This window comes from Schistocerca piceifrons, chromosome 3, assembly GCF_021461385.2.
Source record: "Schistocerca piceifrons isolate TAMUIC-IGC-003096 chromosome 3, iqSchPice1.1, whole genome shotgun sequence".
In the NCBI taxonomy this organism is placed as follows: Eukaryota; Metazoa; Arthropoda; class Insecta; order Orthoptera; family Acrididae; genus Schistocerca; species Schistocerca piceifrons.
This window is the reverse complement of record NC_060140.1, coordinates 915,814,245-915,828,318: the sequence shown is the minus strand read 5'-3', so window position 1 is coordinate 915,828,318 and position 14,074 is coordinate 915,814,245. Positions and strand designations below refer to the sequence as shown.

The 14,074-nt window shown below is 41.6% G+C and overlaps 1 protein-coding gene across 1 annotated transcript; it reads right to left on the bottom strand.

The window, feature by feature from the left end:
- Positions 1-9,226: 9,226 nt before the first annotated feature.
- Positions 9,227-11,088, bottom strand: LOC124790104 (cuticle protein 16.5-like). Its single transcript, XM_047257674.1, has 2 exons — positions 11,048-11,088; positions 9,227-9,815 (listed from the first exon to the last, which is right to left on the bottom strand). The coding sequence occupies exons 1-2, from the start codon at positions 11,057-11,059 to the stop codon at positions 9,381-9,383; spliced, it is 447 nt and encodes a 148-aa protein (XP_047113630.1). The 5' UTR covers positions 11,060-11,088; the 3' UTR covers positions 9,227-9,380.
- Positions 11,089-14,074: the final 2,986 nt, after the last annotated feature.

Here is a 14,074-nt window from a genome sequence, read left to right as displayed (position 1 = left end):
TTCTATAACGTCAGTATAAACGCAGTAACATAAGAATTAGTCGCTCAGGAGAAAGTAGTGACTTCGAAGGTGGACTACGCAGTGGACGTCACCTGAGTAACACAGCCGTCAGAGACACTTCAAGCCTTCTAAAGCTGCACAAGTCGACTGTTGGTGATGTGACTGTGAAGTGGAAACGCGAAGAAAAAACCACAGATAATTAAGACCAGGCGGACCTCATGCATTGACGAACGGGACAGCTGAATGTAGCGGAGGGTGGGTGTAAAGAGCTGCATGAAATCAGCAGTAAACGTCACTCGTGGATTCCAAAGTCATACCCGAGACCCAACTAGAACAATGACTCTGCGTAGGGAGTTAAAATAAAAATGTCTATAATGGTTGCGCTGGTCTTCACAAGCCACACATTTGTGTTCATTGTTAAGCGACGCTAGAGGTGGTGCAAAGAGCGACGCCATTGGACACTGGATGACTGGAAACTAGTTATTTGGAGTGATGAATCAAGCTACACCCTGTGGTAATCCGATCGAAGGGACTGGGTTTTACAAATTCCTGGAGAGCATTACCTGCCATCACGTCTAGCACCATCTCAACATACAACCTCGAGCAATTGGTTAGAAAACCAACTGGAGATGGAAACATATTAGATATATTGCCGACAAACAGACCTGATCTCTTTAAGGAAGTTAATTTAGAAGAAGGTATTAGCGACCATAATGTCGTTGTGGCTTCTATGTCAGTGGAAGTTGCAAAAAAACCAAAGAAACAGCGTAGAGTTTTCTTGTTTGCGAAAGCAAATAAAAGTGTCATTAACGAATATCTCGATAGTCAGCTCCAAGCGTTCACCGCAGGACACAAAGATATTGAGCATCTTTGGTCGGAATTTGAAGGTATTGTCACCAATGTGCTAGAAAAGTTATGTTCCTAGCAAAAGTATAGGGGAGGGAAAGGATCCACCTTGGTACAACTAACATATTAGGAAGTTGCTGAGAAAGCAGAGAATTTTGCACAGTCGTTTTAAACGTAGTCACTGCCCAGTTGACAAACCTAAATTATGGGAAATGAAAGCAGCTGTCAGGAGGACAATGAGAAATCCTTTTAACGAATTTGAAAGCAATATTTTATCTGCAGATTCTAAAAATAACCCTAAAAAATTTTGGTCGCACGCAAAATCTATGAACGCTACAAATAATTCAATACCTTCTCTTGCTGACAGTACGTATAATGTAACGGATAATAATAAACAGAAGGCCGAAATTCTAAACCTAGGTTTCAAAAACTTGTTTACTGTGGAGGACTGCGGCACCATTCCCCCTTTTAATTATTGAACAAACGAAAGGATGGTTGACATAGTGTTTAGTGTATCTGTGATTGTAAAACAGGTGAGATCCTTAGACGCCAGGAAGGCATCTGGCACAGACGGTATCCCCGTAACATACAATGTTGACTATGTTACAAATATAGCACCATTGTTATCCATCATCTATCAGAGATCATTGGGACAGTGGAAAGTTCCGGGACTGGAAGAAGGCCCAGGTAATAGCAATCTATTAAAAAGGGTAGAAAATCGAATGCGCACAATTTCCGGCCAATTTCACTGACATCGATTTGTTGTAGAATCATGGAACATATTTTGTGTTCAGACACAATGACCTTTCTAGACTCTGAGAAGGTCATCTGCAGAAACCAGCAAGGTTTTAGGAAACAGCGGTCATGCGACACACAGCTGGCCCTCTTTGTGCATGATATACAACAGGCTCTTGATACCGGCTCCGAGGTTGATGCCATAATTCTCGACTTTCGAAAGGCGTTCAACTCAGTTCCGCACTGTCGCTTACTACAAAAAGTGCGCGCTTAAGTTCTGTCCGATGACATACGCGGTTGGATAGAAAGTTTTGTAACAGATAGGGAGCAGTATGTCGTCCTGAACGGGGTGATTTCAACAGAAACAAGCGTAAATTCAGGTGTGCCGCAGGGCAACGTAATAGGTCCTCTGCTTTTTACGATTTACATAAACGATCTAGTTGATGGTATTGACAGCGGCCTTAGACTGTTTGCCGATGATGCTGTAGTCTACAGGAAAGTAGTATCACACGAAAGTTGTGAACAAATCAATGAGGATTTGCAGAAAATAAATGCATAAATGCGTGGTGTAATGACTGGCAGTTGTCTCTCAATATAAGTAAGTGTAACCTACTGCGTATAACAAGCCGAAAATCCTCATTAATGTATGAGTACCGAATAAATGCCCAGTCCTTGGAAGCGGTAACGTCCGTCAAATATCTGGGTGTGACTGTTCGAAATGATCACAAATGGAATGATCAGATTACACAAGTAACGGCGTAAGGCACACTCTAGATTGCGGTTTATTCGTAGAATCCTGAAGCGATCAGTCTTCAACATAGGAAATAGCTTGCAATACGTTAGTTTGTCCAATCTTGGAGTATTCTTCGTCTGTATCGGACCATTACCAGTTGAGTGTGATTCAAGAGATTGAGAAGGTCCAAAGAAGAGCAGCAAGATTCGTGAGTGGTAGATTTAGCCATCGCGAGAGCGTTACAAATCTCATAGAAAGTTTGAAGTGGGACACACTTGCAGATAGACGGTGCGCTAAACAGAAGGGGCTGCTCACTAAATTCCGAAATCCGATCTTCGCCTAGGATGTAGAGCATATATTATTACCACCAACTTTCAAATCGCCCAATGATCATCATTCAATGATACGGCGAATAAGAGCTCGTATTGAGGCGTTCAGACAGTCGTTTTCCCTCGCGTGATCCGCGATGGAACGGAGGGGGGGGGGGGAGGGGGGAATATGATTTTGGCGTGAATTGTGCCCTCCGCCACACACCGCTTGGTGGCTAGCGGAGTATATATGTAGATGTAGATTAATGATGTACGGAGGAGTTTGTGTTAGGATATGGTGATAATTTTCGTGGTTATAATGTGGTCCCTTCACTGTGGTTAAGAAACCGCTAAACAAGGAGGTATATGAACATACTTTACAATGTGGTTTAGTGCGTAAAGTAGAGGAACATTTCGGAGATAAGAACTGTATCAAAAATACAATGCATGCAGTCATAAAACACCAAGTGTGAGGCTGTGGATTGTGGACAATAACATTCATCAAGAGGACTGGCCTTCTCAGTGTCCGTATCTGAAAGCAATGAAACACCTTGGTGATGAGTTAGAACTTTGACTTCGCTCCAGAGTCCAGCGTCCAGCATCAGAACCTTTTCTGAATTCGGCTGTTAAGGAATAACGGACTGTCATTCCTCCACTAACATTCAGACATCTCGTTAGAAGTGTGCCCAATAGAGTTCGAGTCGTTATAAAGACGAGGATGGGACACTAGGTCACAACGAGGTGTCCGGTTACTTTTGATCACTGTAGATTAATTCCACGTAGTATCGGCGCGCATATTCAAACTCTTGAGTTATCTAGGCTACCTCGATTAGCGGAAAGACCAGTTTCTGATGTACCTTAGATTCAGCTAATTAGAGCAGGAAGGGAAGTCCTTCTAATGAACATGGCGTTACACTGAGCCATGCTACTTCTGAAACGTAAGCTCATGAAATTTGATTTCCGCTTTTGCCGAATGTTGTCTCAGTTCCTTAACCATTACACCGTCTACATCTATCGCTCTTAAACTTTTGTGGTTGAAATACTACGTAGCGTAATTTCACGCAGAGCGTTTCAGAAGAACGATTCCTCGTTACTCAAAAGGTTAGAAAATGAAACTGAGCTTATAAAGATAAGAAGAGTACCATCTACATTTCTCCTGTTCTGTTTTAGCTCCAACCCATTACTCGCTTAAAATGTTTCCTTATTTTTGGTAAATATGCTAAGTAGTTATATTAACTCTCATTTCATGTTATAGTTTCTGAAAGAGCTGTCTTCTATGTTGTATATTTGTATCTGGTTTGACAGGGAGATATCATGTGTATGACATTTAAATGACATTGAACAAATCAATAGAAGTGTGTTTCAAATTGTTAGTTGTTGGAATGGCTGTTTATTGCAACATAAGCCCGAACACAAGGATTATTTTATAAATATAGCATTTCACACTGATGTATTAAGTGCCTTTGTAATGGATGGCTGTATCGTTTTAGTGTGTACGAGAAAGGTATAATTTTATTGCTTAAGCACAATATAAGATAGGAATTCTTCACATCTATATGTTGTTTTCCATATTGTCTCTTGTCCATTCTAATGACGAAGTACATGAGGTAATAATTAATTCCTTATGTATGGGATATCCCATTTACTCTTCTGAAAATGACAGTCGGAGTGAACGTAAGTATCTCCACGAATATTTTATCCTGAACATGACTGTTAGTGCCAGGAATCGTTTAGCTTCTCAGTATTTTAGTCATCATGAAAAACTGGTATGCATTTCTTTGGGCTTTTTATTATAGTACTTTAGAAGTTTATAAAAAATTGTTACAAATAATTCTAAAACATCTTGCCTTGTTACTGGTTTCATTACGTCTTTTCATGAGCAGCGGCTAGTACAAGCTATATGAACAGTGAGACTACGGAATTAGGTAACGTTTTCTTTTGCAACTAAAATCTCTAATGCCTCTCTCACCTGAGTATCGATGTTCAAGCTAGGCCTGCTAACCTTTCTTCAGTGTGTACCTGATAACAGACTGCTAGGGAAGGAGCAAGTAATATTCTTATTATATTGTCACTACTAAGTTTTAAAGCCTTCGTATAATCTAATACATTGGCCTGAAAGATAGAGCGGAATCGATGTTTCATTTGTTAGTGCTCAAAGACTTTCAGCAAATCTTTGAAATATATTTAGTTTGTTTAAGTACTCCAAGAAACTGAAGTAATATTGTAAATCACCGAAAGACATTTTGCTTCAATCGCTAATACTCCTCACCGTATAGTACGTCAGGAGGCTTAACCAGTTGAAACTTTTATTTGACAATCTTGATGTGTGACAAGTCCTGAGGCTCGCAAAATAGCTATTTCGAGCAACTGAATAAAAATTAGATTAAGAAATCGTGGAATCGCCTTCGAGGGACGCAGCGGCTGTTAGACAATAACGTACAGACAAAACTGCCACAGGGTAGATATAATTATGTCATTACTAGTTTTACCTATCAGGGGACAGGAACCTCTTAGGGCAGCGAAGATAGGAAAATATTTTTCGCCTGACGAACGACGACGATAATAAAGCAAATAATACGAAATTATAGCGGATTTGGCTGTACTTGAATTAGAACTGGAGCAATGACGAATAGAGCTTTTCGGCTGTGATTTAGTCAAGCCCAATGAAATGGTAACGTAACACGCCTTTTCTCCGAGGTACATCGTATGATCCTAACACATGGGATTGTTATCGATCTCATGGTGTCACTATGGTTTCCAGTTCACCTCGTCACGGGCAAACGGAAAATCTCTTTTCGTGGGATACCGTGTGCGAAAAGGCTTATACGCCAGGGGGTTAGCCGTCCAATATCACGGATTACACATAAGGAAAAGCATTATACCGCTACATGACACCAGATTCAGTGCCGTCAGGTAGCCTTTGGGGCACATGTGGCAATAACGAACGTTTATAAGCAGAGCAGACAATATAGTGCCGCAAACAAGAAAATCCACTGACACAAATGACTTTGAAAAGTCGCAAGTTGTTATTGCCCGGTCACTGTGAATTTAATTTGCATCAGGCTAGTGACGAAGCCGGACGTCTATTCACCTGCTGTTTTATTTATCGCGTACGCACGCTGAAACCATAAGTAGGCGATAATGTAGACATTCGCACCTGATCGCAGAATGTGGAGGACAGAGGCTTACCCGCTCTATAAAGCAGCATCAGAGGCCGTCTGTGACAGGTCTGACGTCAGATGCAGCACAAGTGTTTCGGAACACACCGTTCTGCGGACACCAAAGAAGACATACTCTCCATGTTCCCGAATTGACAGTAGCACATTGTCAAAGAAGGTTGCTCTAGGTACGGAGTCAACGAGGATCAAAGGAAACGATCCAGATTCAGTAGTCACATCAACAATAAATGAATGTATAAAGTGCAAAGGGTAATTAGGCACTGTTCAGAATCTTAGCTAGCACTGAACGAAATGATCGCAAAAAGCAAGAACTGTATGAAAATACTAATCACGAAACTGAGGAAACGTTCTCGAAAAATCAGAATTAATTATGTGTTGCAGGAAGCGTGTGAAACAGTAACCAAATTCAGGACCGAATTAATTGATGCGATTAAGAAAATAACTCGGGATGTGCGAATGGAATTTTACAAAGAACATCAGGCGGAACTATGTGCTACTACCAGCAATAGTTACTTCATTGACGTTATACGGCATATGCGGACTATATTATCCGTGTGCTCTTTGCACAGCATACTTCGTGAGTAAACACTAGATGTTATTTTGTGTCTGGGCTTAATTAATCCCATAATTAAACCTCCATCACGTAGTGTGCAACATCCACAAACAGCTATGTAGGTTACAATCTCCAGGTCACATGCCTCAGTTACGTGGAACACGCCTGGAACGCCATCGTTATGGTTGTGAGACGCTAGCGGTGCGAGAGGCAGTTGAGTGATCATAACACAATACGTTGTAGCGTCCATCATCATCATTATTACGAGAACGTAATGCAAAGTGATATTATTTAGGGATGTTTAATTCAACTGCCCATTAGTCATTATTGTCATCACCTTCATAATAATCATCAGCCTTAATTCATCGCTCCTGATACATAATTCTTCCTGAATTCTCTACGCAAGATGGTTTTCAGTGAGCCATATCCAAATTGTTATTGGATATTTCCTTGTGCTCATCATTTAGGTCCACTTCCATTCCATTGTAACTGAATAAAAATTACGTGTTCTGTATGACTCAACCACAGTTCCTTTTACGGTCCCTCTTAACAGTTACAGTAATTCATTTACTTGCTGATCACTGAGTAGCTCTCTGTTTTCTGTACTGAACATATCTCTGCTACAGATCGGATCTGGTAATACACACACATTGCAAAGCTTCCGTTTCAGACTCATTGCTAGCTTGTTATGAACACTATACAGACGCATAAGACCATTCTGAGAATTCAGTTTGTCTACGCTACTTTCCATGCGACTGCTGGCAACAACTCTCCTAAACACAAAACCTTATCAAGCAGTCCCATGATCTCATAGTTAATGTATACAAAACTTATACTAGTCTTCATATTAGTCTCACAGGTACGCTAAAGTAGTTTCTCAGTTCTTCGTTTCTCATGGCCTCCTAGTACACATTTAGTTAAAATTAAATCAAACGCTTCATGTCCAATGTAGAAATTTGTAGTAACAGTACATTCAAAAACATCGTTTACTTCTACTTTGCACCACATTTATCTCCAAAACCTACATGATAATTTGATTCATTAACATCAAAAGAGTCTATGGGGCTGGTGGAAATTTTAGTGACTATGTTGCGCTTTTGTGGCAATTTGGTCTAGTATACCTCTTTTTCTCTGATATTTAACAATTGGACATTGTGATTAGGTGACCTATCTGGTTAAGATCAGGTTGGTCAAGAATAAAGACAAGCAGTAGAAACTCTTGCAGTGTGCAGTTGGACTGTGTAAACAATTTTGCAACAAAATGTGTATTACTTTGCTTTCATCTATAACTATCATCCCCAAGCGCCTTACTTTCCATCTTACCTTTTATGGAATTATACAGGACACCTGACAATCCTTTTAAAATGCCACTGTTTCATCATTAATTTCTAGTCATCTCATACAGTGATATAAAATATCGTCTAATTCTAGTACAATTTTTGTCTATTACACAACTAACACAAAAAAGAAAATGCTGCACTAAGAATGAATTATGCGAATGGGCTGGAAGTCGGCAATTGTGATGCACATGTACAGTTGAGCAAATGATTACCATTTCAGAAAAACAGTATGGTTTTATTCAGGATAAACAGCTTCACAAATTAAGCAATCCAACTGTTCCACGTCTGTCCCTTATGCAAGCAGTTATTCGGCTTGGCATTGATTGACAGAGTTAGTGGATGTCCTACTCTGGGATATCATGCAGTATTCTGCCAAACGTGTGCGTTAGATCGTCAAAATCCCGATCTGGTCCAAGAACTCCGCCCCAAATTCTCCTAACGTTCTCAATTGGGGAGTGATTCGGTGACCTATCTGGTCAAGGTTATGTTGGGCAAGAATGAAGACAAGCTGCAGAAATTCTTCCGATGTGCAGGTGGACATTATCTTGCTGAAACGTAAGCCGTGGATTGCTTGCCATGAAAAGGCAACAAAACGAAGAGTAGAGTATAGTCGACGTAACACTGGGCTGTAAGTGTGCCGCAAATGACAGCTGAAGGCGTCCTGCTGTGAGAAGGAATTGCATCCGAGATCATTACTCCTAGTCGTAGAGCAATAAGGTGAGTCACACTCAGGTTGGTACCTCCAGACGCCTCTCCTCTGGTCATCGAGTCCTAATTAGAAGCTGGACTCATCACTGAAGACAATGATTTGCCAGTCAACGAGATTCCAAGCCAAAGAAGCTCTTCCACACTCCCATCAAAATTACAGTCATTTTGATGCACAACTTATTTCATGAATTGTTTTATTAAAATTTCACTGTGAATATTCCTTATGTCTGTGATTCCTTTGGAATATGTATCATTGTTTCTAATTTTATGGTTAATGGGGCAAACACCACAGTTTGATGCCAAATCTGTTGCTGTGCAATATAAAAGTTATCGTACCTTCTATTCTTTTCGGATGCAGTTTTTTATGCACTTCTGGAAGCCCTACTCTGTTTCATTTGATTTTGTTTTAATTGCTCTAAAAGCTGCATGATCTGTCTTTGTGTTTCAGAGTACGCCAATTAAAGAATTTTTGAATAAAAATTTACAGAAGGAAGTGGGTTTTGTAGGTCTACGATATTGTTCATGACTACGAAATCCGTATTATGTGGTTTAGTTACAGAGAGAGATAAATGTGCCCCATTGCCTCAGGTCATCATTTGGGTTTCTACAATCGAGATCTATCGATAATCTATCACCAAGGTTGAAACAGAGGCACTACATGCACCCACATATGGTGGTAGTGACTCCAGCAACCTTACATGTAGATACAGTTTTACTGAATATTATTTGATTTCACTATTCTATATCTGGCATTGCCTTTCTTTAAGTTTCTGTGTTGATTACTAGATTGAATAGTATTAAAGGGTTAATAAGTGATGCTGACATATTTAGCAACAAGAAATAATTTATTTACATAATATATAATATGGATAAATATAAGTTCATATTATATTCTGGCATGTGCTTTTGGGGCTGAGGTATGATACTCAGTGAGGTTAGCTGTCTCAACGGTCTGAACCTTCACTTAGTGCAGTCACATCAACCGTGATAGGCAGCCTTGGCAGCCAACAAGGCAGCCGAAGGGGCAGCGTAGGCAGCCGGCGCCACAGCAGCCACTGCGGGAGCGGCGACCACTGCGGGGGCGGCGTAGGCGCCGTAGGCGGCGGCAGAGGCGGCGGCGAGGGCGGCGCCGTTGATGGCGGCGTCACGGGCCCTCGTCTGGGCGACGGCGGCCAGGTGGGCGCCCCTTGCGGCTGCCACGTCAGGGGTGTCCAGGTTGTAGCCGCCAGGCCCGACGACGATGTTGGCTGGACCGTAGGCTGCTAGGCCTGGGTGGATACCACCCACAAGTACTGGTGCAGGCTGGACAGCAGCAGCAATGCCAGGGGCGGCGGCGAGGGCGGGGGCGACGACCCCGGTTCCCAGGTAGCCGGGCTTGGCCAGGGCCACGGCGAGCACAGCACTCAGGACAATCTAGAAATACGTTTCTTTGTAGTTGGATGTGATTGCACTGAGACTTTTCTCTAGGCATATTCCATCATAGCTGTAAGTATATTATATACATATTATACAATTGGAAACTAGATTTAAATAAATGTATGTTCCATGTAGTCTCTTTAATAAGAGAAAATATTTAAAAACATCACTTGTGAATATTCCAGAACAGCTTGCAACACTCTTAATATTGAGCATATATATTACTTAAGCTTCAAGAGTAACAGATGCGCTACGCAGAACGTATTCTCACTTTAAAAACTCAATATTACTATGTCATTTCGATGTTGACTATCAAATGATATTGAAATTTTTGTGAGAGAGAGGCGGATAAGTTACTTTCTACTGAAAGCAAAATACTACAGAAAGGCCTCCAGTTTCGTTGCCTCTCTACACTATTAGCTGCAGCTATTGTTCAGCTCTCTCAGAGGCCAAATATCCAGTTGCTTAAGTGTTCTTTGTCTCCTCTTGTATGAAACCTGAGACTGCTTCTTTGTGAAGTACAATAAATCTGGTCAGTTTCCCTTTACGTACAAGTGACATAAACTTACAAATTTTCTTAAGGTGAACATACTGATTCACAAACGTTCCCTAAACCGTTTCGCGAATTTGCACAAAGTTATCCTGATTATAATCCGAGGCTGTATACAGTTAAAACTTCCAGAATGTTTGTTTATAACTGAGCGCTCAGGCAAGTATGGGTGTCAGACAAGTGACATTTGCAACTGCAAGTAGCAGTCATTAAGTCTCCATACCACAGCTCATACTAAAGGTACTTAATAAGGGATGTACATAATATGTGTCAACAGTGTTTCCATTTCAGGCTCCCACAAAATCAGTTTCCTAAACGTGTAACTATGAATCTTCTCTTTCGGCATTTACAACCCAGCATTTAATATTATACTTAAAAATCTGGTACATCTGTCGTTAATTAAGGAGAGTTGCTAGATCTTATAGCTAACTGTTCCAGTAACTGATACGTAATGGCATGTTTGGTAGCGTCTTATGAAATCATTATTACGAATAATAGTAAAGATTCAATGTGGAGTTTATATGTGCCCTTGGAGCATAAATATGATATTTCAGAATATAGAGGGCCAGTGTCACTGATATTGTGAATTAAGTCAACTTCTTCGTTAACAGAGTCGACCTAAATTCCGGTCGTAGTGGTAAAATGGTCAAAAGACAGTACTTTGCCGCGGGGTACTCACCAAGCACTTCATGGTGTCAGTGGTAGATGTCTGCTGCTGTGGGCACTGCTGCAGTGTATCGCAGTACCGTAGAAGACCAGCTTATATACTGGTCGGCTGCAGTGCGTCGGCCTCTGGCGCGTGAAAGTGCTGCAGCCGTCCTTCCGCTGCGTCGCCAATGGGCGTGGACGTGCAGTGTTTACATCAGGGTCAGCTGATATCCGTTTCATCACTGACACTCTTTCTTGACGAAGAGAATCACGACATCAATCAAGATCTGACAGGCATAGTTCACATAAGCATTTGAAAATCCGTCTAGTTCGCAGTAGTAATTTGATTTCATTCTGTAGAGAGAACCAACGCAATCTCTACAAGGTCTGGCCTACAATGACGTGCCACAACATTACGATAGCCTGCTTAATAGCTTGTTGGTCGACTTCTGGAACACAATACTGCAAATATCTTAGGTGAAGGGGTTACAGAAGTCCTTGGTCTGTTTCCGGAGGTATAACAACATTTGTCTATATAGATGTCACACAATAGTTTGTGGACACGTATCAGGCGTCCGATAGCGATCCAGATGTGTCCCATCCGGTTTAGAAAGGCCCAATTTTGTGGACATATGTTCAGTACCATATTCCTCGAACCACAGAGCATGCTACCAAGAATATGTATACTGCTGGAATGCTACCTCCACTGCGGAAGGTACCGAACATAAAAGTACGCTGGCTGTCCACAGTATTGTTCTCATAGTCTACAGCTGTCATTGTGCGCTTCATTATTGCCACAGATCGTTTGGAAACCCTTCTGAATGTCTCTGCTTTCACCTACCTGCGCTCGTGGCGCAGTGTTGCTTCGAGCAACCGTTCGCCTTGGTAATGATGTATCCGGAGTGACAAGAAACGCTTTCCACCCAACTAGGCTAGACGTTTCCACTGATTCACAGCATAATCTCGATTATACTGTGCCCAATAGAATAGTAACTGACGATGTCTTTGGGTAAACGTGGAACATTTAGGGGTCGTGTGTTGCGGAAACTAATATCAGAACTGTAGGCTCAACGGTGTGCTCTGAAACAGTTGTCCATGTATCGACATTGTACTCTTTCGTCAGATCTGTCACAGGTCGCTTCCTGCCCTGCGTTAGCGTGTGTGAAATCTTATGGGACTTGACTGCTAAGGTCAGCAGTCCCTAAGCTTACACACAACTTAATCTAAATTATCCTAGGGACAAACACACACACCCATATCTGAGGGAGGACTCAAACCTGCTTTACGGTGCGGTCAAACCCTTCGATTTCCACGTTCTGTGATGAGGCGTGGAAGTCCAACGGTTGCCGCCTACTCGAGGTTTCTTCTTAGATCAACCACGTTCCATAGATGCTCACGACAATATCACCTCAATACCTAATCAAGTTGGTCGTTTCCAAGATGTTCGTTGTGTCTGGCCATAATAACCAGGCCTTTGCCAAAATCGCTTATGTCAGTTGATGTATCCATCTGCAAGATGCACAGTAGGTAGAATAGCTACTGAATTATTTCCGCTTATATACTTTCCTTACAATGTTACATGCTGGCAACCACCACGAGGATGCTATTTTCATCTTATGGTGTGCAATGGTCGTAATGTTTTAGCTCATCAATACATAAACTTACATTCTGTTTGGTATTTGTCTCTTACTGTGACAGTGTGAATAAATATTTCACAGAGGACGATCAAACGAAAGAGATTCAGTAACTGAAATAGAGCGAGAAAGTTTGGTCATGCTGTCAGAAGGCATTTCGCCGTCAATAAATGAAATTATACGACTAGTGTAAGGGTATTGACTGAATCAAAATAGTTCTCAGTCGAACGTCGACTTTTTGGTCACAGTATGATCTCTTAGAATCTACAGAAAATTCTTATTGTCATAACATACGAAGATTTTGTTATATACTAACACTTCAGTGCTTAGTGGAGGTGCATATGTACTCCACGTAAATCTCCAGCTAAACCTCTGAGTCATCTCACTATTATCGAATGCTGTCAGCGCGAATTTTCTTAAAGTACTAAAGTAGCCTTCAACAGTGATCCACGTCATGGAAAATGCGTACTGTGTCTTGACTCTCAGTAGATGAGATTCATGTGCAAGAGTGGTACTTCTCAGGCTTTCCCGAGGATCTGTTGGAAATACATTCTTCGGATTTGTCGCCGGATAACATTTTGCAAGTTCGATAATATTACACTGACACATATGTTCGACATTTTCCAGTCATGGTAGTTGCTGTCGTCACTGATACGAGATGGGAGTGGTGATAACCATGCAGCGCCGTCGAACTTTATCAGACAGGAAGCTACAATGAAGCGTGCATGCGGAGGAGCTCACAGTTCGTGGAACGGGGCTCATAGAGCGCCGCTACCGGGAGCCGAAGAAAGTACTCAGCGCGTCTGCTATAAGCAGTAACAGTTTAATGCCAGCCAGTGCTGGATTCCAGGCAATGTATAGCTGACATCACATACCCGCCTAGCGGATAAGTGTGGTCTACTTTAATAAAATAATCCCAGAATGATGATGCTGAGGATAAAACCATAGTCTTCCGGTAAAACGTGAGATGTCCTGTATTTATTATCTGCTACAATCGATTTATCAGGTTCTCCCAGGGTTGTATGTCGATGGTATTAACACAACGTTCTTGATGGTGCAGTGCTTCTGCTCAATATAAGATATCCCAAATAGGCTTATAGGCTGTATAGATTAATTAGTCCTTTGTTTACACCGTCTAATTTTTATGAGGTATGTAATATCACTTGTTGTTGTTGTTGCGGTCTTCAGTCCTGAAACTGGTTTGATGCAGCTCTCCATGCTACTCTATTCTGTGCAAGCTTCTTCATCTCCCAGTGCCTACTGCAGCCTACATCCTTCTGAATCTGCTTAGTGTATTCATCTCTTGATCTCCCTCTACGATTTTTACCCTCCACGCTGCCCTCCAATACTAAATTGGTGATCCCTCGATGTCTCAGAACATGTCGTACCAAACGATCCCTTCTTCTTGTCAAGTTGTGCCACAA